Here is a 24,974-nt window from a genome sequence, read left to right as displayed (position 1 = left end):
ATTGAAAAATACTTCTAGCCTTGACACCGTAAATTCCTGATAAGAGAATCCCTGCTTCTCTTGCCAATGAAGACCTCTTGGCCTCAAGCACTGATCCCTCCAAGGGCAGGCTTGTAGAAAGTACGATAAAGCAGGTTACACAGAGTTTAGTTTTCCAAAGCCTATCTTTTGCTTATAAAGTTATTCTTCAATATTTTTTCAATCTTTTTATTTTGTATTTTAAACACAACATCTTTTATGCTGCGTCTTTTAACTTCAGAGTCAAACTAGTACATTACTTCTTATAGCGTATGGCTGCTAACCTTATTACTTTCTGCTAGCAGCAGTATATCCGCAATATTACAATAGGATTTTATTCAATTTTTCTGCTCTCTATTTGTGGTGTATCTTCTGACAATGCTTATTTTCTTAAGTTAGAGTCTGCTTTTACTCTAGGTTGTTCTTACTCACCTACTTATTTTAAAACTGAATTACAAGCAGAAACCTACTCAAAGCGAGGTCTTTTAATCCTTTTCTGTTTTTCTCTTTCCCTTAAGAATACTTCTAACTCCTTTTCCCTTTATATTCAGAAGTTATAATTCTTGAATGTAAGCACACAGTAATTCTTTTCATTGAATTAGGACTCAGTTTTCAACTATGCTCATCTTGATAGAAAACAGCTTCAGGTATGCTATCATATTAAGCAAAGTGAATCATATGATCTTATACATAAAAATTGTTCATAGTATTTCATACTAACAATAATTATCACTACCTATGATTATATGTTACCACAACAATCTATACTATTTAAAGCAAACATTTTAACATGTATTTATTAGTATAGCATTATTCTGTATTTAAGCTGGAAAAGTATTAAAAATTCCAGCCCTCAATTCTGGAGCTGTGCCTATCTTGATAAGAGACTGCTCAAGGCCGGCCAGTGTATCAAGTAGTACCAGATTCTGTTATACGGTCTTACAGAGAGAGCACTTTACAGTATTTGTTACAGACTAAAGATTATTCAAACATTACAAATGGTTACATCACATATCATCTCATTAATACATTTCATTTTTAAATCATCCAGTCCATGTCCAATGTTTCAGCTCGTTCCCAGCAGGACTCCACTTCTGTCTTGGGTTCAGCTCGGGTCGGCTCTGCAAACACCACAATACCTATTTTGCTCTACATTATTAGTGGGCAGACTTAATACAACTGAATCTGAATCAATCGAGGAGCCGTGAACTCTAGCCACTGAAATTCTCCATGCAAAGGAATCCAATTTCTTACTACACATAATAACTGGTTCGAGGTCACCCGTGACAGTTGTTAACTGAACGTTCGTACCAATGTCATCAACACTCCCGCTTCCAAAGCAAAACAGAAAGTACAACATGGCGAGTCGACCCTACATTTAACACCAGAGCAAAAGAAAAAAATATGCATGTATGCATCTGAAAATAAGAAACCAACACATCGCAAATGTTTTCTCGCCGAAGTGAGGCATACACTGTTAATCAAAGAACAATTGGAGACATTGTAATGGATAAAAACAAATGGCTTACCTTGATGGAACGGGTCGATTTGTTTAATCTGAAAAAGGCTTGACGCAGTCTAAAAAGTGAATTTTAAAAACCACAGTAAAAGAAAAAAGTACGGTAAGAGGTTTGTTTGTTTACGTGCAAGTGAAGGCTGACTTAAACTAAAGCATCAGTTTTGTAAACAGCAGAACAGTTTTTTTCTTTTTACTTTTCGTTTAAGAAAAGTGTTTTCCTTTACATACTCAACTTTTTTTTTTAAACTGCTTAAAAAAGAAAGCTGTTTAAATTGTTTTGTGAAATAAATAGATGTTCAAACGTTCAAATGACCAGTACAGTAAAAAAAAACCAATTTTTTTAAAAAATCGTACACTTTGTTTTTATGGAATTGTTGTTTGGGTGATGACACTATTAGTGTTTATTTTTTTTATTTTTTTTTTTATTTTTTTTTTTTTAAGTATAAACAGTTCCTCAGAAGTAACCATGTATGTTTCATACAGATGGTAAAAGATGATAAAACGTCACCAGTAGACCTGCTGTTGTGTTAAGAACTAGTACTGTAGTGGCCTGGAGATACGGATACGTTTAAGTGTATTGCAAACATAGCTGGTTGTGTGTGTGTGTGTTTTTTTTGACCCTCACTGTCACGCCACCCTCGCTTATTGCCCGTTTTTGCCCATGGCCCTCACCAGGCGGTATAAAGAGGGTTCATTGTATTTCATTAAAGGCAATATAAGCCTTTCAGAATGATAGACACATCACAAAAATGTAACAGAACAAACAAAAATGATAATTTTATTTGAAGCTAATATATAGATAGATAGATAGATAGATAGATAGATAGATAGATAGATAGATAGATATAGACACACATAGAGTACACCCTCACTACAACGAACCTGTTGGTGGTGTTGGGGTTCAAGTCTTTTGTTTGTTACAGTGAAAGGACAATCAAAATGAATGATAAACTGTTGGAGTAAATTACTGAGATGAGATTGTGAATAAAAGTAGAATTACATGTACCTGTTTGTTTCATGTATGCAGTATCCTGCCTTTGCTTTATCCAATTCCTTAAAGAATTAAAAAGCAGAACAAAAAGCAACAATACCGAATTGAAGCTAAACTTTTATTCAAAACCACGAAGCGTTTCAAAGTGCACCAGATCTTAACACAACGTGCAAGAATCCCAAACTGGGCTTTTATTCCAAATCGACCCGACATGAGAAGTTAATCATATCCTCAAGTTTTTTTTTATTTTTGGTTCGGAGGCAGTTACACAGCACGCGCTTCTTATCAAGAGTGAGGCTGTGTGGTCCAGTGGTTAAAGAAACAGGCTTGTAACCAGGAGGTCCCCGGTTCAAATCCCACCTCAGCCACTGACTCATTGTGTGACCTTGAGCAAGTCACTTAACCTCCCTGTGCTCCGTCTTTCGGGTGAGACGTAATTGTAAGTGACTCTGCATCTGATGCATAGTTCACACACCCTAGTCTCTGTAAGTCGCCTTGGATAAAGGCGTCTGCTAAATAAACAAATAATAATAAAGAGTGGACCTCACTGCAGAGGTGGCATCCTGTGCGTACAGACCGGGATATTGACAGTGTGTGTTTTGTATTATCTTTTTTGGTTTTATTAATTTGGGGTCCAGGGTCCAGGTTCGTTATAATGAAGGGCGTTATAGCGAGGGTGTACTGGACGGATGTGTGTGTGGTTTTTTTTCAGGATGCCACTCTGAGTCATGAATGGTTACTAACTTCTCTGTCGTTCTGGTAGAATCTGCTCCCAGCTGTGCCAGGTGTGCTGAAATCAATGTCATTATGAACCAACACGAAATGCCCACTGAGACCAGGAACAGCATTTCTGAAGTTTCATCAAAGCAGCAGCTGCACGCTGCAATGCATTTACAGTACATAAAACGAGAGCTTCGGGGCACATGAAAGGGATAGACGGTGACTCAGGGTAGACTTCCCATCCTGGAGGAAGCCAGCCATCACAACTTCATCTGGGCTGTAACAAGCAGGGCTCGAGACAACTGCACTGAACTGAGACAGGAACTGGCCCCCAGCTAGACTAGATACAGAGGGAAAGGGGAGGGGGGCGGGCTGTGCGGCTAAAAACAAGCATGTCATGGGGCTCCCGAGTGGCGCATCTGATAAAGGCGCTCCGCATGGAGTGCAGGATGCGCCCCATAGCCTGGACATCGCCGGTTCGAGTCCAGGCCATTCCACTGCCGACCGTGGATGGGAGTTCTCAGGGAGCGGCACACAATTGGCCGAGTGCCGCCCGGGGGTGTGTCCTCGGCTCTCCACGCACCAGCGACCCCTGTAGTCTGGCCGGTTCAGGGGAAGAGGGTTCGGAGTAGAGAACGACAGCAGAGACAGGAGGTAAAAAATGATAACGATTGCTAAGCGTGCTGGTTTAAAACACCCGCACGAGACTTATTTGCTGTCAGTTTATTGTTTATTTGTTTGGCCAACGCGCCTCTTTGTTTGTGTAGTTTTGTGTTTGTTTAAATCTTTTGTTTGTATTTTTATTTAATAAACGCGCTGAGCGCCGTTGCACCTCAGTTTTGCCCCGCCAGTCCTTGTACTGAGTCTGTGTTTCTGGTCTGATGTCACCCCTGCAAGCCATCCTGTTCACATGGACATAATTTTATAAAAAAAATCTTCATATCAATACCATGTAAATATGGTAATGTAATGTGTACTGTATACCTGAAACAGCACCAAATCTTAAGTAAAGCCACTGGGATTACCTGCTGGGTGATGGTGTCCCAAGGTCCTTGCAATAAACGATCCTTGTAGTTATCATGAACACTTTCCCAGATTTCCTCTAGAGATAAGGGCCTGCCGTCTTGGGGGGGGGGGGGGGGGGGGTGGCAAAAAAATAAATAAATGAAAGTGTTATCTTCATATCCTATTTCATTGAACACACTTGTACACACTGCACAATGATCAATACTCCACCACACTTTACCTAACTTGCAAGCTCTGAAGTAAAGCACCGGTGATTGATAGCTGCTGGAGTAGACTACATGGTACTCGTAACGAGTCACTTCAGGACCAGTAGTGATGCTGCAGCCTGCACCAGGGTCCTCCAACTCTTCATACACTCTGTGCTGAAAACAATTCAATTAAAAAGCACTGTTAAATTCAATTACACAGTACTGCAGTATCAATACAGCTGTGCACATACTGTATACTACAGTATGTATTTCCTTAGGACTGTAGGAGCAAGGCCCTATAGCACGGGGAAAGCAACCAGTCCTACAGGGACGTTACACTCCAGATTTAAACAAGGCTAAACAAATTACTGTGCTCTTTACTACTGGGTCAGAGGTTCAGTTGATTTCATATTTCAGCACAGGTCAGAAAAGTTCACTAGAAGGTACACAAATACTGACTGAAGTGGAAAACTGTTTTTTTCAGATGGTTGAAAAAGCGATAGTGGGATTTTCTGCTCACATGAAGGTTTCTTTCTCAATCCACTATAAAGATGAAAACTGCAGCCAAAAGCTGTTTTAAACCTGTGATGTCAGAGGGCAATAGTGACATGCTTAGTCCCATGAGAGGACCAGAATTATCTGACTAGGGACCTGTCACAAAGACGGCCAGAGTGGGTTGCGTCAGACCAGACAGGAATTCAAACAAAGAGACGGTGGTTGTGATGAGCTGAGTGCAATGGCTGCACTCAGCGTTTATTTACAAATAAAAGGTTTTAAACAGTACACAAAACAGGACACGGCACTACACGCCAAAATAAAAAGACAAACAAAACGGACTAACATTAAACAAATGGTGCACGGAGAGACAAACAAACACGGTGAGTACAAACACTTCCAGATATTATTTTTACTACTTTTACGTTCTCCTTCTCTCTCACCCGTTCTCCACTCTCGAACACCCAACCCCCGACTGACTAAAAATGTGCCTATTTATACTGTTGTGCTGGGATTCAATTACTAATTAATTATTCACTTGAATCCCAGCACGTGAATTAATTCTGTGCAACCCCGTGCTCGCATATTATATTTAACCAGCACGTGAAGTGATTTGTGCTCTCCTCGTGCCTAAATACAAATCTACACTTTTTAAATATACGTGAAACACAGACCCGTTTATATCCCGTGCACCAATCTATACACCAACATTAACATACGCACGCATACATACATACACAGAACACACAAATGCACACAGGGGTGGGGCACTTTGCCACATATACCCCCCCTTGTGCGCAGCACACATGGCCTCAACGGCCACCTCCCCCCTTAAATACCCAGCAGTCCAGGCCAAAGTCTCGGGCTGGGAAGGGAGGCTTCAGTGGGCCCATGGCTGGAAATGCTGTCAGCTCCCCTGCCGGTAGTGGCACGGCTGACAGCATGCTGGTCCCGTCCTGCAGCGAAAAAGCTGCGGGGGCAGGTGGTCCCCCGACCTCCCCCTTCTTCATAGCCGGCAGCTCCCTCCTGTGGGGCTCCGGCCACAAGAACTCCTGCAGCGAAACTGCTGCTGGGGAAAGTGGTCTCCAGACCTCCTCCCCCTTCTTCGTGGCCGGCAGCTCCCCTTTCTGGGGCTCCGGCCACCGTACTCCCTGCGGAGGTACGGGCAGCAGAGGCAGCTCCTGCTCCTCTGCTCCGGGCGGTGGCGGAGGCAGAGGCAGCTCCAGCTCCTCTGCTCCTGGCGGTGGTGGAGGCAGAGGCAGCTCCAGCTCCTCTGCTCCTGGTGGTGGTGGAGGCAGAGGCAGCTCCAGCTCCTCTGCTCCTGGTGGTGGTGGAGGCAGAGGCAGCTCCTGCTCCTCTGCTCCTTGCGGTGGTGGAGGCAGAGGCAGCTCCTGCTCCTCTGCTCCCTGCGGTGGTGGTGGCGGAGGCAGAGGCAGCTCCTGCTCCTCTGCTCCTTGCGGTGGTGGTGGCGGAGGCAGAGGCAGCTCCTGCTCCTCTGCTCCTGGAGGTGGTGGAGGCAGAGGCAGCTCCTGCTCCTCTGCTCCTGGAGGTGGAGGAGGCAGAGGCAGCTCCAGCTCCTCTGCTCCTGGCGGTGCTGGCTCCCTCTGCTGTGGCGGCTGGGCATGTGCGCACCGTGCTGCCTTCAGCAGCATAGCGAGAGGCTGCTGGGGGACACCAGCATCCTGCCCTTCTCCCCCCCAAAAAATTTCAGGGGGTTGAGCCTGTAACCCCTCCCCTTCCGGCTCTTGGGGCTGAACCAGCAGGCATTTTCCCTCTGCTGGTGGCTTGGGTCCCAGGGCTGTGGAAGCCCCGACTTGCCTCCCTTTGGGCTGTGGACGCACCGACTCCTCCCTTTTGGGCTGTGGACGCACCGACTCCTCCCTTTTGGGCTGTGGACGCACCGACTCCCCCCTCTTGGGCTGTGGACGCTCGGGCTCCTCCCACTCGGGCTGTGGACGCTCGGGCTCCTCCCACTCGGGCTGTGGACGCTCGGGCTCCTCCCACTCAGGCTGTGGACGCTCGGGCTCCTCCCACTCAGGCTGTGGACGCTCGGGCTCCTCCCACTCAGGCTGTGGACGCTCGGGCTCCTCCCACTCAGGCTGTGGACGCTCGGGCTCCTCCCACTCAGGCGTAGGACGTTCGGGCTCCTCCCACTCAGGCGTAGGACGTTCGGGCTCCTCCCACTCAGGCGTAGGACGTTCGGGCTCCTCCCACTCAGGCGTAGGACGTTCGGGCTCCTCCCACTCAGGCGTAGGACGTTCGGGCTCCTCCCACTCAGGCGTAGGACGTTCGGGCTCCTCCCACTCAGGCGTAGGACGTTCGGGATCCTCCCATTTGGGCTGTGAAGGCAAAACCAGCAGGCATTCACCCTCTGCTGGTGGAGATGGGGACAGCAGGTACTCACCCTCTGCTGGTGGAGATGGGGACAGCAGGTACTCACCCTCTGCTGGTGGAGATGGGGACAGCAGGTACTCCTCTGCTGGTGGTCCTGCTACCTGGGCTGCTGTTCCATTTATGGTTGCCTCCAGGTAGTTGAGGACAAACTCCACACCCTCCTCCAAGGTGTTTGGGGTGTGCCCCTCCTGATAGGCCTCCCATCTCTCACTGTCCATCATCCACAGGGCCCGGACGACTATGGGCAGAGACTGGGCCTCCAGCCCAGCATTCTCTAGGAACCAGCCCCGCCATTTTGTGGCGTCTTCTGCCATTATATATATATATATTATTTTTTTTTTTTTTTTTTTTAAACAAAACCCCTCCTGGTCTGACGCTTGGAGGCGCGGCTATCCCACGATGACACCACGTGTCACAAAGACGGCCAGAGTGGGTTGCGTCAGACCAGACAGGAATTCAAACAAAGAGACGGTGGTTGTGATGAGCTGAGTGCAATGGCTGCACTCAGCGTTTATTTACAAATAAAAGGTTTTAAACAGTACACAAAACAGGACACGGCACTACACGCCAAAATAAAAAGACAAACAAAACGGACTAACATTAAACAAACGGTGCACGGAGAGACAAACAAACACGGTGAGTACAAACACTTCCAGATATTATTTTTACTACTTTTACGTTCTCCTTCTCTCTCACCCGTTCTCCACTCTCGAACACCCAACCCTGACTGACTAAAAATGTGCCTATTTATACTGTTGTGCTGGGATTCAATTACTAATTAATTATTCACTTGAATCCCAGCACGTGAATTAATTCTGTGCAACCCCGTGCTCGCATATTATATTTAACCAGCACGTGAAGTGATTTGTGCTCTCCTCGTGCCTAAATACAAATCTACACTTTTTAAATATACGTGAAACACAGACCCGTTTATATCCCGTGCACCAATCTATACACCAACATTAACATACGCACGCATACATACATACACAGAACACACAAATGCACACAGGGGTGGGGCACTTTGCCACAGGACCACAAGAGTGACTACTGCAGTTTGTGGGCAACAGCACAAACTATTTTTGGTAATGTGACACTTTTAGACAATACAGTTTCTATATAAGGATTAAATCCGTCTTTCACCTATCAAAGGCACGTTCAGCCCGGGAAAGCTTGGTCAAGGTTTACTTCAAAATTGTAAGTGGTGTGTCCCATTTTATTTATTTTAAATGTTTTCTCTTCAGGAAAAATAACCTTTTAGACACAGTATTTAATTTAAAAGGGGATTCTGGGGGTCTGCACGCACGCACGCGCACACACACACACACAATCCAGTTAAAACTTTCATACTATACATTTACAATCAGAATGTGAAAGCATCAAGTCTTTTCTGTAATACTATATCAGCATTTACACAATGTGCTTTTCAGTTTGTGTGCTGTGTTCTTTCCTTGTGCTTTGTGGTAGGCCATTCTTAGTATGTGCACATTCTGTGCATTTCTTTCTTATTTTTGTAACATAATTCACTTGAGTCATTCAAGACTTCAAAGAATAGTGTTGACTAACTTCTTTCAATTCAGGGGTTAGATAAACTGGGACTGCCACACCCTTAAAGTAAACACAGCAATTGAAAAAATTCCAATACATCTTATCTAATATCGAACATGCATTGCCACCATTTTATAGGTCTCACATTTAGTACAGTATAGGAAACACACACTATGGTAAAGGTAACCTTGATTAGTTAATGGTATTTTATATGAAGCTATTGGTGATGAAATGGTGAACAATGGTTTTGTTATCTCTTTGCACTTTCATAAGAAACAGGTGCCAGTGGAAAGTTATTCTAGTACAAGGGCTCACCCCTTCCAATCTATGATATCATTCACACTAGTATGTCCTATAACTGCAGAAGATATTGCACTCCAATTCTAATCCATGTAATGCTGTCTTGACATGACATGAAGAATTATAATTAGGAGTTCCAGCAACCAGGTGAGCTCCTTAAGCACAAAACAGCTTTGTTTCATGTCGTTTAATTAACACACTTTTAAGGTTTTGTTCAGTTTCAATTAACCCACGAAAATATACAGAACTGTACCACATGATCAAATGCAAGAAGCACAATAATAAACACTTTGTCATCTTATCAGCAAATAACTATTTCACACTGGTGGTTGGTTTCTCTGGCCTGTGGGTACCAACAATTCACAAGTATATGACTATTGTTTCTTTTAACAGACAGACTGCAAACACATTCTTGCAATGTAATACTGGATATCCTGTCTGTAGCACTTACAGCACAGTAGCTACTGCGGGAGCACACACACACACAAAGTTCAGAGCCGCACCAGGAAGTGTTTCATTGTCACCTCAAGGCATCCTTCTCAATCTGCTTTGACTTTAGTTGCCTACAGTAAGGAATGCATCAGGTTTAATGTGGTTTGCAAAGACGTTATTTTCACTGCCAACTTTGTAAGCCATCCTTGAAACAAAACCGTCTGTTTGATTAACATCTTACACAAGCTGTTCTGTTCTGCAGGCTCTTTACTGTGACCTTGTGTAACACATAAAGAGTACTCAGCGTGATTTAAACCTGCTGGGACTTTAAAAAGAAGTGATGAGATGCTAATGCTCCAAACCTTGTTTTATTGTTACTTTGATCTGGAACAAAACGCATGTCTCTATACCCAATTCATATATACCTAACCCTTTGCTTGAAGCAAGAAGGAAGTATCATTAGCTACCAAACTTTAAATCATGAAGATAGGAGGGAACTGACTCTCTATCGCCTAGAACGAAGAATTGGGATGGGGGGACTTGACTGAAGACTGAAGGAGGAGAGAGACCCCATTGGGGCTGGCAAGGGTTAGCTACCCTTGTTGGCAGTATCCAGCTCTGTGTTTTTAAAGGTAAACATGATGCTGGAGACACCCGCCCAAGGCTTCTAAGAAATTAAAGAGAAAAATACCCCTATAGTCTGTGAGAGCGGGGACGGAAGATGACAACGTTGGACAATATGGTTAACGACTTAGGAATGGAAACAGATAAGAATGGAGAGTACTTCACAAAAGACTAGTTCAAGATCTGCAGTTAGCAAAGACATGGAACTCCAGGTTTGTGTCTACGGCTGGAGCAAGGCGACAACGGTCAGGGGTTTGAAGATTCATCAAGGGAGAATGAAATGCTTGAGGGAGAAGGGACAAGGGCCTCGCATTGATCAGTACTTACGAAGTCAGTAGAATGAAATCCATCAACATGAAGCAAACCACAGTTCACAGGATATTTGCACCCCTGTCATAGACATGAGGAGGACTTGAATTGATACAACTAGTGATGAACCTAATGATCCTTGCGAACCCGGTCAGATGAACCAGAGTAAGATAGAAAAGAACCTCCACTGGCACAGTCCTGGAGTTAAATGGCCAAGAGCTTGTGAGAAAACTGCGTAGGACACAGTAAACACGGATCTCTGTTTTGCGTTGGAAAGGTTAAGTGGAACAGTGGAAAAGAAGCTGGGTAAATTTGGGGACATCATCTACGCATAAGGTTTGGAGTTGAAAAAAGGAAGTAAAAAAAGTACAAACTATTCCTGGAAGGTCTAGAAAGCAGCAGGAGATTGAACGCCTAGTTAGAGAAAGGAGACAGCTGAGGAAGCAATGGAGAAGAACAGAAAGTCAGGAGGAGGGACTCAATCTCTTACAAAGGGTCATAAAAGATAAGCTTGCAACATTGTGCTGAGCTGAGCGCCTACAGAAACGCTACAAAAAGAAGGAGAGTGCGAGAACTAACTTTTATAAAGACCCATTCAAATTTGTAAAGAAGTTATTCACCAGTGAGAAAAATGGCACACTAAAATCATCTAAGTTTGAGCTGGAGAGATATTTGGAGGAAACACATACAGATTCAAAAAGGCAGGAGCCTATGTCAATTCCTTCAGACATCCCATCTATCAGTCTATCAGAATACCAAATGGAGGACCGTGCACCGTAGTCGAAAACTATGAAAAAAGCAAGGGCGTCATCATCTCCAGGGCCTAATGGAGTTCCATACAGAGTATACAAGAGTGCTTCTGGAGTTCTACGAATCCTGTGGTAATTGATGAAAGTGGCATGGGAAAAGCAGGTTGTGCCAAGAGCATGGAGCCGAGCAGGTGAAGTCTTTATAGCAAGAGAAAAATATTCTACAAGCATCAGTCAGTTTCGCCCTATCTCCCTATTAAACGTAGAAGGCAAGATTATATTCAGCATTATTGCTCAGAGATTGTCAGCTTACCTATTAAAGAACTGTTTCATTGGCACTTCAGTACAAAAAGCGGGCACTGCAGGTTTCCCAGGATGCTTAGAACACATCAATGTGATCTGGCAACAAATTCAATCAGCTAAAAAGGAGAGGAAGGAGCTCCATGTAACATTCCTGGATTTGGCTAATGCATATGGTTCAGTGACACATGAACTTCTTTGGGCAGCATTTGATTTTTTCAGTGTACTGATGACAATAGCAAATTTAGTGAAAGCCTACTTTGGAGATTTGCAATTTGTAAGCACTACATGGCAATGCCTAGAAGTTGGAATAATGGCAGGATGCACCATTTCTCCACTGGCTTTTACCATGGCAATGGAAGTGGGAGGAGAGCGCTTGGCTTCTGGAATGCGACTACCACCAATTCCAGCATACATGGATGACATGACAACCATGACTACAACAGTAGCCTGCACTAATCGGTTACTGGGCAAATTAACCAATAACATCGAATGGGCACGAATGCAATTCAAGCCCACTAAATCAAGGAGCATCGCTATAATTAAAAGGTAAAGTAGTAGATAAAGGTTCTACATTGATGGTGAGACAATACCAACAGTGTCTGAGAAGCCAGTGAAAAAGTCTTGGGAGATGGTACGACGGGGATCTAAAGGACACAGTTCGTGAGGGAGAGGTTAGACAACAAGCAGTGGAATGGTTGAAGAGCTCAGACAGCAGCGCTTTACCGGGCAAACAAACTCTGGTGCTTGCAGTTTGGTCTACTGCCAAGGCTGCTGTGGCCACTGACTGTGTACGAGGTTTTTTTGACAACAGTTGAGAAGCTGGAAGCTTTAATCAGTTCATATGTCAGGAAATGGTTGGGAGTTCCATCCTGCCTCAGCACAGTGGGACTTTATGGTAAAGGAATACTGCAGCTACCAGTCTCTGCTCTAACCGAGGAGTTTAGGTCCGACTGGAAATTACATTAGTAGATTCACACGACAAATACGTAAGGGAGGCAGCACCTGTGTTGAAAACTGGAAGAAAGTGGGCAGCAAAAAGTCGTGGAAGATGCAAAGGCTGCCCTTCAAATCGTTGATATTATGGGGCAAGTTCAGCATGGATGAGGGGGTCTTGGTCTTAGTTCAGCTCCTCCTACATGACATAAGGCAATCCAAGCTCAACGGAGGAACCTGGTAGTCAACGAGAAGGAGAGGATGAGGTGCGTAAAGGCCGTTTCCCAGGCCAAGCAGGGAGAATGGATGAGATGGGAGAGTGTGGAACAACGCAAGATCGGCTGGCAAGACCTATGGACAATGGAACAGAGAAGGATCAGTTTCCTCATCAGATCAACATATGATGTTCTCCCATCACCACAGAACCTAAACCTCTGGGTGGGTGAGGATCCCTCATATCCTTTGTGTTCATCACCTGCAACATTAAGGCACATTTTGACAGGATGTAAGGTGGTTCTTAGCCAAGGACGGTTTACTTGGCACCATGACCAGGTGCTGTGATGTTTGGCCTTAGCATTGGAAGACAAGCGCAACATGACCAATAAGTTGCCACCAGTTCCAGCAAAGCATTACACACAAAAGACAATATTCCTCCATCCAGGAGAGCAATGACCAAGAAAAGGTGTTAAAACCAATCCTCGCCAAGGACAACTGGAAGCTGCTAGAGACTGGAAAATGCTGGTCAACGGCTTATTTTTTCACCTGAGACTGCCACCACTAACCTTCGACCAGACATTGTCTTGTGGTCTGAATCAGCATTCCTTGTTCATCTGGTAGAGTTAACAGTGCCATGGGAGGATGCTGTGGATGAGGCGTATGAGATGAAGAAACTTTGGTAAGCTCAACTAGCTGCTGAAGCGGAACAGCAAGGATGGAGAGTCCGGGTTTACCCAATGGAGGTGGGTTGTCGAGGATTTGTGGCACACTCTACAATCCGGTTTCTCAGAGATGTCGGGTTCAGTGGCCAAGAGTTGCATCGCACAGTGAAGAACTTATCTGAAGCAGTAGAAAGGAGCAGCAACTGGCTGTGGTTGAGACGGAAAGATTCTGGCTGGGGATCTCAAGCACAATAGAAAGAAAGAAACGCTGATGTATGGTAAGTAAGCTGGGCTGAGTTGAGTGGGGGATGGAGGTGGGGTAATGATGCCGGGGCACCAGAATCACTGTCGAGCCCTCCTGAGGTGTTGTGGGCTAGTCGACGAAACACAGAGGATGGAAGGTGCCCACTTGAAGACCCCAGGGATGTACCCTACTTAGCTCAATCCAGACGGTTGTCATGCTAATGCACTGGGGAGACCGCACTGTGGTTGATCCCCGGAGCCAGCATCACAGTCATTGTGTGTGCTGATGCGCCAGGGAGGCAAAATAAGCTGATCCCTGGAGCCAGCATTACACTTCAACCATCAACACCAGGCAGAAGGATATCTGCATCATCAGATGGAAAGAAATTCAAATGGATGGAAATGCAGATGGATCACATTAGTCTACTGTAAAGCTATGTCTTAGCTGGTGCTTATCTTGGCGAGAGCCGAGTTCAAATCAGCATGAAGTTTTAACATCTACTCTCATGTAATGGAAATCATTTTGAAATCTTAAAAGGAGTTGACAAAGTTGCCACAGTTGGAGATTAAGGCAGACATCATAGGGCAGGATGGCGAGGGTAGGGAATGGGCTAATTAGCCATGTTGTTGATGCTGACTCATTGGGCTCTGACTAGACTTAAATGCATGTACTGGCCCACCAATGCTTTACATAAGAAATACCCTACCAAGGAAGTGCAGTAAGAATTGTCTGCTGCATGCTCTGGAGTGGATTATTTGGTTTATAAAATGGCTAACATTTTCTTTCTTGAAAATAATTACACAAAGCAGCTTTTTTAAAGATAGAAAGAAGAAATGTATTATGTATCCTTACACTCAGAAAAAGTGTTCCATGAGCACTTCATTTATATTTGTTTAAAGTTTTTTATTTAACTTGCCAATTTTCAAGATGAAATGGCACTTTGGAATTGAAGGCTGATTTCCCGCATCTGAGGGAGGATTCATGGAACAGCCAGCCATTGCACTGGCACATGGGGCCGATGTCGAGGGCGGAGCTTTTGAAGGCGAGGCCGTGGAGGAGTCATCCATCTTAATTAGTTTTACATCTTAATTGTGACAAGACTGAGGTAATGCTGTTAGGTACTCCCCGCCAGCTAGGAATAACCAATGCTTTAAATCTGACTGTTGATGGAACATTGCTTGAGTTCAGACCTAAGATGAAAAATTTGGGTGTGATTTTCGATCCTGGGTTAACTTTTGAATCGCATCTGCTGAATACTGTCAAGGTTTCTTTTTTTCACCTTAGAAATATTGTCAGACTGTGTCCCATGCTTTCTCTACCTGCAGCTGAAAAACTGGTTCATGCTTTTGTTTTCTCCAGGATCGATTACTGTAACGCCCTGCTCGCTGGGGTGTCTAATAGCATCCTCACTAAAATTCAATTTGTCCAAAACTCTGCAGCCAGAATTTTGTCTTGGTCCCACTCAAGAGATCACATCACTCCTGTCTTGGAAGCCTTGCACTGGCTGCCTATCAGATTCAGAATTGATTTTAAAATTTTAATGCTGACATATAAGTCTCTTCATGGTCTAGCTCTGACTTACCTGTCAGATCTTTTATCTTTTTACAGTCCCACTCGTAACCTCCGCTCTGCTGATCTCAGATTGCTGTGTGTCCCGCCTGTTCACCTGCACTCTATGGGCCTTCTGTTGCTATGCCCCCAAATTATGGAACGCTATTCCACTAGAGATCAGGGACTCAGCTTCTTTGAGTGTTTTTAAAGCTAATTTAAAGACTCACTTTTTTAGAAAGGCGTGTTTATGATTTTTATGATTGTTTTATTTCCTTGTGCTTTTTTATGTATAATCTTTTTATTTTATTTCTGTACTATTAATTGTGAAGCGCTCTGAGATGATTGCTTTTAAGGGCGCTATACAAAATAAAGTTTATTATTATTATCACTGAGTATGAAATATGACCGGTAACCAACATCATTTCCCTGAACTGTAACCTTGCATTAGACAACATGTGGACAGCAGTGCTGCGGGTTGAGTGGTTCGTGTAACGTACTGAAGGCCAGCTTACTCTGAAATGTGAGGCATCATGTTTCTGAGGTAATTAACACCAAGAGGTTAATAGGAATCGCAAATTGATCTATATTGAGGATTTCTTTTTTTAAGAGGGTGAAGGTGGAATGATTTGGCACCTGGAGGACACTGGATCACCAGGCTGGGCAAACATGGGGGCAAACACAGGGCACAAAGGATCACCAGGCTGGGCAAACCTGTAACCACGGGTGCTTTCAGGGTTGATCTCATTGATATCTTTATGTTTTTTAATTTGCTCATTAAATGACAGGGTCACAATCTTGAATTGTATATCGAACCAGACCTTGTTTAAAAGCCCAACAGCTGTGTTAGCAGAGAGAGCAGGAGAGATTTCAATTTTGTTTAAATCGGTTTCTGATATCAGAGGGTGGTGGTGGGCTGTATCTTTGCCAGATTTTCTGTAATTCTTAGTCACAGAGAAGAAACCATTGTTGGACGATTTAAACTCTGTTTCAGATATTATGTTGACATTTCTACCCACAGAAATACTACTCGGATAGAGATTTATGCCAGCTCTGAGGCCCAAAAACTTGAGCTGCTGTAATCATTTCCTTCAGCATTTCTAACTGTGGCATACATTTTTTTTTGTTTCAACCAGTCATTAAAAGCATGTATTATTATTATTATTATGGCGTAGTGTTATTAATAGATCAGTTAAGTGAGCTGGTCTATGATGTCCCAGACAATTCTTACTGCACGGTCATGTGATCTTGTTCAACCAATCACACATGCACAGGTACTCGGTCAACGTTGAGGATAAAATGTGTTTTAGCTTTTAAGTGTAACTGAATAACTGCATCTGGTTCCCAAATACATCAGTTTAGACGTTACTGTTTGTTCTAACTGGAGTTTGATTTACTGGTAGTCAAAAAGTCAGAGGTTGTCATGAGGGGTTATGGTTTTGTAGACTGAAATGGTGTAAACAAACAGGAAAGGCTTAATTGACTCAGATTTCAGGATTACTCCTTCCAGCTGGGCTGCTGCGATTGTTTGGTTTCTAGTGGTCACCAAGAAAGCCACGTATACATTCTTCATTATACAAATCCTCTGTATTTCTACCATACATCTATTAATGCCAGAAGTTACAAGACACGTTCGTCTGCTTTCACAATGTCTGAATCAGGTCAGTAAGGTCCCAGTTTGTACACCCAGCCGCATTTACAGACTACGTGTGGTGTGTCTGTAGGCCCACTTATTCATGCTGATTTTGAGATAATATCTTTTTATTCAAGTGCAGTCTTGAGTAACACTACATTACTTCTGTTAACTGGCCAGCATGGTTCCTAAAGGATGACACACTATGCAGAGCACTGGTGTCTACAATACCTGCATTCTCTGTGGTTCATTTTTCATTAAAACATTACTGTCCATGAATAGTACTGTTGTTTTTTTAAAGTCCCCACACCCACCGCTCGTGTCATATAGGCCGACTGTAATTTTGGCAATTTTTATAAACTGTCTTAAGATTTGATCTTGTTTTGATAGTAAATATCAGCCCAGCAGTTGACTCACAGGCTTGAGCTGTCTGTGACCCTCCCTCACCCTGTTCTTAAAGCACTGAATGGTGTGTATGCCAAGGCAGAATTCGCAGTGCTGGGCTTTGCTGAAGACAGAGACCTCTTGCTTCATTATTATTTAGCAATTGTTCAATTAACAGAACCACTATGAATATGTTACATAATGAATATGTTACACAGCTTCCCTGACAAACGAAGGCAGAGCATTCTATAATTTAGGAGCTCTACAAGAAAAAGCCCTACCTCCCGTGTTGCTTTTGTTGACCCTAGGAAAACCCAGCAGCCCCGCATCCTGTGATCTCAGAGTGCGGTTTAGAAGATACAGGGTCAGTAACTCCTGCAAATAACTAGGTGCTAATCCATTCAGGGCCTTGTAAATTAACAGCAGAATCTTAAAATCAATTCTATACTGCACAGGGAGCCAGTGTAAAGAGGCCAAAACAGGGGTAATATGTTCACTTTTCCTGGTTTTAGTTCGAATTCTAGCGGCTGTATTCTGAACAAGCTGCAAGCAGGATACCACACCAGAAAAAGTGCATTACAATAATCAATGCTAGATTAAACAAAAGGCATGCATTAGTCTTTCTGCATCAGATACGTAAATAATTGGTCTAAGTTTGGCTATATTTCTCAAATAGTAAAAAGATACTTTAGTAACTTCCCTAATATGAGTCTCAAACGAGAGATCAGGATCAAAGATGACCCCCAAACTCTTAATTTCTAGTTTAAGTTTTGATGTGAGACTGCAAGAGTCGAGCTCATGTAATCCCACATTTCCTTTTAGTTAGTTCTGTGATCCCACTAGCATAACCTCTGTTTTATCTGAATTCAACATTAGACATTTCTGTAACATCCAATGCTTGATGTCTGTAAGGCAAGTATTTAATAACACCCAGGCAGAAGAAATTCCTGGTTTATGGACAAATATAGCTGGGTATCATCAGCATAGTAATGGAAGTTCACTCCGTGTCTGTGGATAATGTCACCTAACGGTAGCATATATAAAGAAAACAGCAAGGGACCTAGAATGGAGCCCCGTGGAACACCACAAACAACTACCGATAATGCCCATTTTACCTCCCCAATAGAGACAAACTGAAACCTATCAGAAAGATACGATTTGAACCAAGACAGGACAAGGCCAGATCGTTTACTGTGCTTTCAAGACGATTCAGCAGAATGGAATGGTCTACAGTATCAAAGGCAGCACTTAGATCAAGAAGAATTAATACTGATGGAAAGCCCAGAGTCAGAGCTCATCAGCAGATCATCCACAGCTCTGACAAGGGCTGTCTCGGTGCTACGTGCAGCACGGAAACCAGACTGAATATACCATTAAGAGTTAGAATTTTTTGTAATTTAATTGAAATAACTCTCTCTCTAAAACCTTATCTTAGAAAGGTAGGTTGGAGATTGGCCTAAAGTTATTGAGCATAGGCTATACCGGAGGAAAGTGAACCATTTATCATTTTTAAAGTGTGGGTATTAATAACACCAAGAACATCTTTTAATAGTTTTGTAGGAATAGGATCAAGAGAGCATGTAGGAGCTCTCATATGCTGAACGAGCTCAGTCAGTTCCTGTAAGGTAATCAAAAGAAAAAGCCACCATAGTGGCCTCAATAGGTGTACTTGGTAAAATTGTGCTGGAGTCCTCCTTATGTACTTGGTAAAATTGTGCTGGAGTCCTCCTTATGTACTTGGTAAAATTGTGCTGGAGTCCTCCTTATGTACTTGGTAAAATTGTGCTGGAGTCCTCCTTATGTACTTGGTAAAATTGTGCTGGAGTCCTCCTTATGTACTTGGTAAAATTATGCTGGAGTCCTCCTTATGTACTTGGTAAAATTGTCCTTCTTAAATGAAGTTGTCTGTGGAATCGTATTTCTGATGTCTGGTATTTTACTTTTTAAAGAAATGTAAGTCATACTGCAATTACAATTTCCCTAACAAGCCCCAAATGACCACTACATTTGTCATTACATTTACTAGACTACACATCCAACACGGCAATTAACAGACTACAGGGTTGTGCCATCCACATAAAGACTCTCAAACATGGAATACAAACAGTTAATAGCGCAATCCAGGGGCCTTACATCTGGTTCTTCTGTCTGAACTCATATATCACTCGAGGCACCCCTATAAATAAATTACCTGCCAGCACACTGAAACAATTAACCCACAACATATACCAAATAAACTGAACCAGCTTTTGAAACTCCAAAGCACAGCAGACCCAGATGTAGAAGAGCAAAAAGGGGATAGGACTGTAAGCTATCAAAATGGTGCCAGGAAGGATTTATTTGACCATTGGTGAGGTCTGTCCCAGTTGGGGTAAACTGAGCTGAAGTGTAAGTGGAAAAAGGATTTCAAAGGGTATGCAATGCCTGCGCATATACCTCCAGAACAATAGCTAAGCAGAGCCTGTACATTGAGCAAAAGAGAAATTAGACTAATCTCTGGGACAAAGGGTATGAGTTATGAGGATAGAAGAGGTAAAGGAGACTTTTAAAACCCCATTCATTTTATAAAAACGCAGCACAGAGACTAGAAACAGAAGGAAATCAGAATGTGCAGAATGTGGCCAGGTTCTAGTTGATTTACTGTCAATTAGACCTGGCCACGCTGTATACAAGAGGAGCCGAGAGACAGCTCCCAGGGCTCCCAGGGCTGAGAGCAGCAGGTTGTGCTCTCTGTCCTGCACCATGATAGTGCAGCTTGGGTGTCGATTTATTTTGCATTTTGTTCAACTATTACAATTTTTGTTTAAATCTGTAAATATTATAGGTGCACAGAAAAAGTGCTTTTTGAACTGCTCTCTGTCTCCTGTGTCTGCCGATAGCCTTGACCGCACTACTACCTTTCAAAAAAAAAAAAAAAAACACAACATTGCAGAAGATTGGGTTTAGTTAAACCTCACCACCTCCCAAGCGTTGTGGGATGGCGAGTTAGAGGTGCCTCTTTCAGGACTCCAAGCCGGAGGAGGAGCTGCCACTGCCGAGGGCCAGAGGGAGGAGCAACCATCCCAAGAGCCAGAGAGGGAGGAGCTGCTGTCTGAGGGGGGAGGAGCCACTGCTGTCTGAGGGGGAGGAGCCCTTAAGAGCACCGCGCTTTAATTCTGCGCTAGTCATATTTACAACACATGTGCAGAGCAGTAACACAACTAAAATGGATCTTTAACCCTTTAAGGACCGGGATTGTGTGAACAACATCATACTGAAGTGGGCTTCTAGGACCGCGATCGTGTTTAAAAAAAAAAAAAAAACGCACTTCATTTTGATGACTTACAGGGCCACCATACTTTGCAGTAAAGGCTTGACTGATGTTCACTTCCTGATATTTCTTTTTGTGTGATGTCACTGAGAGGGGCATTTAGTGTCTAAAGGATGGAGACAGTTTACAGCAGCCAGGCAGAGACAAAAGCAGAAACAAAACATCACAGAAACTTGTTTAGAGCAAATAAAAAAGGGAAAACACTGTAAATCTGATGTATTTGACATAATTATATTAGAACATTTATTCTGTCTCATGTGTTTTAATATATAATGTTTTTACAACATTTATAAATATCAAGAAACAAGTGGATATAAGCAGATACTAGTTCATGAACAAAATGTATCTGGTAGTTTTTTGTCCTTATTACTGATAATGGAGTGAATAACTCATTTTATTTATAAATATTTATTTCGAGAGTAGTGTCCATTATTGCTTATAAAGACCCTGAGAATAAACATGTATTATGTCATTGCAATCACTCAGGTGAAACAATGTATTTTAATTTGCCCAAACATCAATATTTTTCAACAAAACTTTCAGGAAGTATTGTAATGTCCCTCAGGTCATCGAATAACATGTTTTATACACGTATCTCTAAGCAGAATACATAATAAAAAAATACTTAACTTAAAAAAAAAAAAAAAAAAATGTAACCCAAAGTTCTGAAAAAAAGACACCATTTCCAAGATGCTACTGTAAAAAATAGAATTTTTATAGGAAGACAGTCAAATACAGCCAAAAAATGCCTGGTCCTGGGGGAGCGTCCCACTGAAAAATGCTTAGTCCTGGAAGGGTTAATGATAAACTAAAAGTGGCAACTTTACCCTAATTACAAATAGCTGAATGAGGTACTTCATGGCAGGCACATAATGTTTGTAATATTTATGCTTTCCCAAATGAAAACAGATTTTGTTAAATGTTTACTTGCTTACACAGCATTGTACACTTTGAACAGTTTATTGCCTCGCCTGATAAATATTGAAAGTTTTCTATCTTCTATGAAAACCCACTGGAAATGCTTCACGGTTATTATTGTATAAATCGTTTGTCTTCTTATTACACTGCTTATTGAGATTATTGCAGAGGCTGTTGACCTGTCACACAACTAAATTGTAATAATAAAATAAAACACAAAATTGAATTATAAAAAAACATAAAGAAATTAAATCCTGCTTTCATTTCCCAGAAAGCATCATACAAAAAGTCTGCAGTCTAATTCAACCGACAGCAACTGTATATAAGCTACCCGTCACATCTCTCTGTCAAGCCATGCACTGCAAATTAATGTCACAGTCCTTTTAACAACTTCTGTAATATGTATTTGATTGCATTTAGATTCTTAGCAGCCCTGCCTATAACAGACTGGATGTGTGTTCTGTTAGGCGCACTTCCCTTAGAGTCCCGACATACTTTTCCCCTTTGGTCTGTGAGCTTACTGCATGTGACTCCCACCCCCCAGACGCCACATTTTCCATCGTGCCTCCTGACCCCAATGGAAAACAGCTGACCTCAGCATGCTGTAGCTGGGGAGTGGCACACCCCACAAGTAGCGGGAGTACAGCTGGATCAGGGAGGAGAGGGAAGGGGGAGGACTGGAGCTGCAGACAGGGTGGGGTATAGCCTTTTGGTGCAGGTCAGACTAGGGAGTTGCATCTGTAACAGTCTTACATCTGCAAGACCTTGGATTGTGGGGTCACAAGGCAGTGTGAGAAACATACCACCTGCAGCAGTGAAGCTGCCAGGTACACAAACACGCCGTCATCACCCAATAATAAATGATGATGTGTAAAAGGTTAACAGAATGACTTTGAGAGACTGGTACTGCATTATCTATTTGTAACATTCCCTCTCAGCAATACAGACAGGAGGTATAAAAAACAATCCCATCCTTAACTACTCCACGCAGCTCCTAGTTCAGGCCCTGTTACTGTCCCGCCTTGACTACTGCAACTCCCTCCTGGCCGGCCTCCCTGCCTCTGCTATCCGTCCGCTCCAGCTCATCCAAAACTCTGCTGCTCACCTTGTCTTTAACCTTCCTCGTTTCTCCAATGCTACACCACTGCTCTGCTCCCTCCACTGGCTCCCTATCTCTGCTCACATCCAATTCAAAACTCTTGTTCTCACCTATCGTTGTCTTGACCTTCCTGCTCCCTTCTATCTCCAGACCATCATTTCTCCCTACACCCCCTCTCGTCTCCTCCGCTCCTCCACCACCAGCAGATGAGCTGTACCTCCCCTCCGCTCCCCCACTTCCAGAGCCTGCTCCTTCTCCACCCTTGCCCCTCAGTGGTGGACCGACCTACCCATGGATATCAGGACTGCTCAGTCCCTGACCACCTTCTTGCGCCTCCTAAAGACACACCTGTTCAGACAGCAACTGTAAACCTCAATGCTCTCTACTATATGGCACCCAATTGTACCAGTACTTGCATCAGCTTCTACTTGCATTGAACTGCTCCATACCCTGCCGTATTCTACCACTGCTCATAACTACTTTCCGTATCTTGTGCTTGCTTTTACTCTCACAGGTATTTGTATTCATGTTTTTTATAATTGCTCTTATTTGAAATTATTCTCATCCACTTATCGTACTTACTATGTGCTCTTAATGGACTTTACCTGTATAAGCAAATATTTTTACTATAAAAGTTAACTGCTCTTAGTCGACCTCGCTCTTAAATGTAATTACCTACTGTATTCTTTATTTTGTTCTTATTTGAATTTTATTTTATTTTCTACTGATTGTACTATACTTTATAACTAACTGCTCTTACCTGTAATGTGATATTTTATAATGTGATATTCTGTAATGCGGTATTCTGTAATGTGACACTTTGTACTGTGATACTTTGTAACAATTGTAAGTCGCCCTGGATAAGGGCATCTGCTAAGAAAGAAATAATATAAAACACTCCATAGAGGTACATTTGGAAATACTAAAAGAAACTTAAGACACTGAGAAAGACTTTTAGCATTAACATCTGTCATTGAATGTACTGTCGTTGAACAGACAAAAGTTTCAACTAAACGTCTTTACTGAAGACATTAAGACAGACTTGTAGTTGAAACGTCTGTCACTGACAAGGTTTACAGCAAATAGATCTAATTCAGGGGAGAAGACAACAAAGATTAAATGCATGTATTGTGTTCTTGGAACAGTTTAAACAGCATGAAGTCTCCTGAACCAGCTGAAAACCAGCAACCCACCAGCCCTTACCAGCAAACACCAGTGCTTGTCATTGCTGGAATTTCCATCGGAGTGGAACATTACTAAATGAGTCAATGTGGGGATTTATGAACAGATTCTAGAGCTTTTAACCTCATCTCAATGACAAGCAGCAGAATCTGTAACAACTGGGCAACACACAACACTGTCTGTTACACAAACAAAGTTGTTATTTACCTCCATTGCTTACATCAATGTTATTTTTCAATATAAAACACACAAATCTCTAAGAAAACGAGAAGCCTTATGACATTCAATCACAGATTTGCAGTCAGTATTTGGTCTTTTTTGGGTAGTGTAAGCAATGCTGAAAATGTCATCCAAATCTCTCCTCGACTAACAAAAATATACAAAAAAAAGGTTCTCTCAGAGTATGACTTCTAAAGGTCAAGCAAATACATTAATTAAATAAACAAACCGTTTGTCAGAACTGTTACTATAAAGATTGATGTTTACCAAGCATGTGAACCAAAAGACTCGCAAATGTAGGCACTTTGATATTAAAGTGTCCACATTAAAGCAGAAAGTCAGGCATCTGAAACATTTGTTGAGTTTTTGTGTTTTTTTACTTCAGTATGGGCAGACCATAACGACCACATAGTTACTGCTGACGGGATAAAAAAAACATATTTAACTGAAGCTTCGATCATCTAACACATTCACAGACGAGATCCATGGACACCACCAAGAAATGTGCAGAGACTTGGTTAGGGTTGGGAGATTTGACTGGTGTTGAAAGCTGCCCAAGCTGCAATGAGGGGCTGCGTCAGTCCCAATGGTATAATTTTGTAGTGTCACTATTATAATCACATGTGATAAGGTTTCAGTCCCCTCTGGTTGCTGTCTGGGGCGTGAGATAAACGCTGTATGGTTGGAAAATAATGCTAGCTGAGAGCTTCCATAGACCCAGCAGGAGAGAATGTGGGTCTGCCTGGTGCTCTTCTGAAAGTTACTAGTGCACTGCATGCTACAGAGTTGCTTGATGCCGGCAACAAATTACAAGCTGCTGAAGTGTGACCTCCCACCTGACCAATCAGGGAGAACAGCCCATGACATCATCATCCTCTGCCTCTTTCTCAATGTACTCCAGGAAAGAGGGCTTCCTTTGCAAAGCTTCTAGAGAAGCTGCAGAAGAGAACACTGCCAGTGCATGCTGGTATTCAGCCTTATTGTTCTGATTACACCACTTGCTCTTGAGC

General features: G+C 42.9%; 1 protein-coding gene across 2 annotated transcripts in view; it reads right to left on the bottom strand.

Moving 5' to 3' along the window:
- The window catches only part of LOC117404121 (ubiquitin-like-conjugating enzyme ATG10), a 62,313-nt gene that overhangs the window by 12,794 nt on the left and 24,545 nt on the right, over window positions 1-24,974 (bottom strand). For both annotated transcript variants that reach the window (XM_059032991.1, XM_059033042.1), the window contains exons 4-5: window positions 4,495-4,636; window positions 4,274-4,371 (exon numbers count right to left, since the gene is read on the bottom strand). In XM_059032991.1, coding sequence (XP_058888974.1) covers window positions 4,274-4,371; window positions 4,495-4,636 — 240 coding nt within the window. The remainder of the gene's footprint in view (window positions 1-4,273; window positions 4,372-4,494; window positions 4,637-24,974) is intronic.

This window comes from Acipenser ruthenus, chromosome 1 (genome assembly GCF_902713425.1).
Source record: "Acipenser ruthenus chromosome 1, fAciRut3.2 maternal haplotype, whole genome shotgun sequence".
Lineage (NCBI taxonomy): Eukaryota > Metazoa > Chordata > Actinopteri > Acipenseriformes > Acipenseridae > Acipenser > Acipenser ruthenus.
Note: the sequence above shows the minus strand (reverse complement) of the source record. Positions and strands in the feature narration are given on the sequence as shown.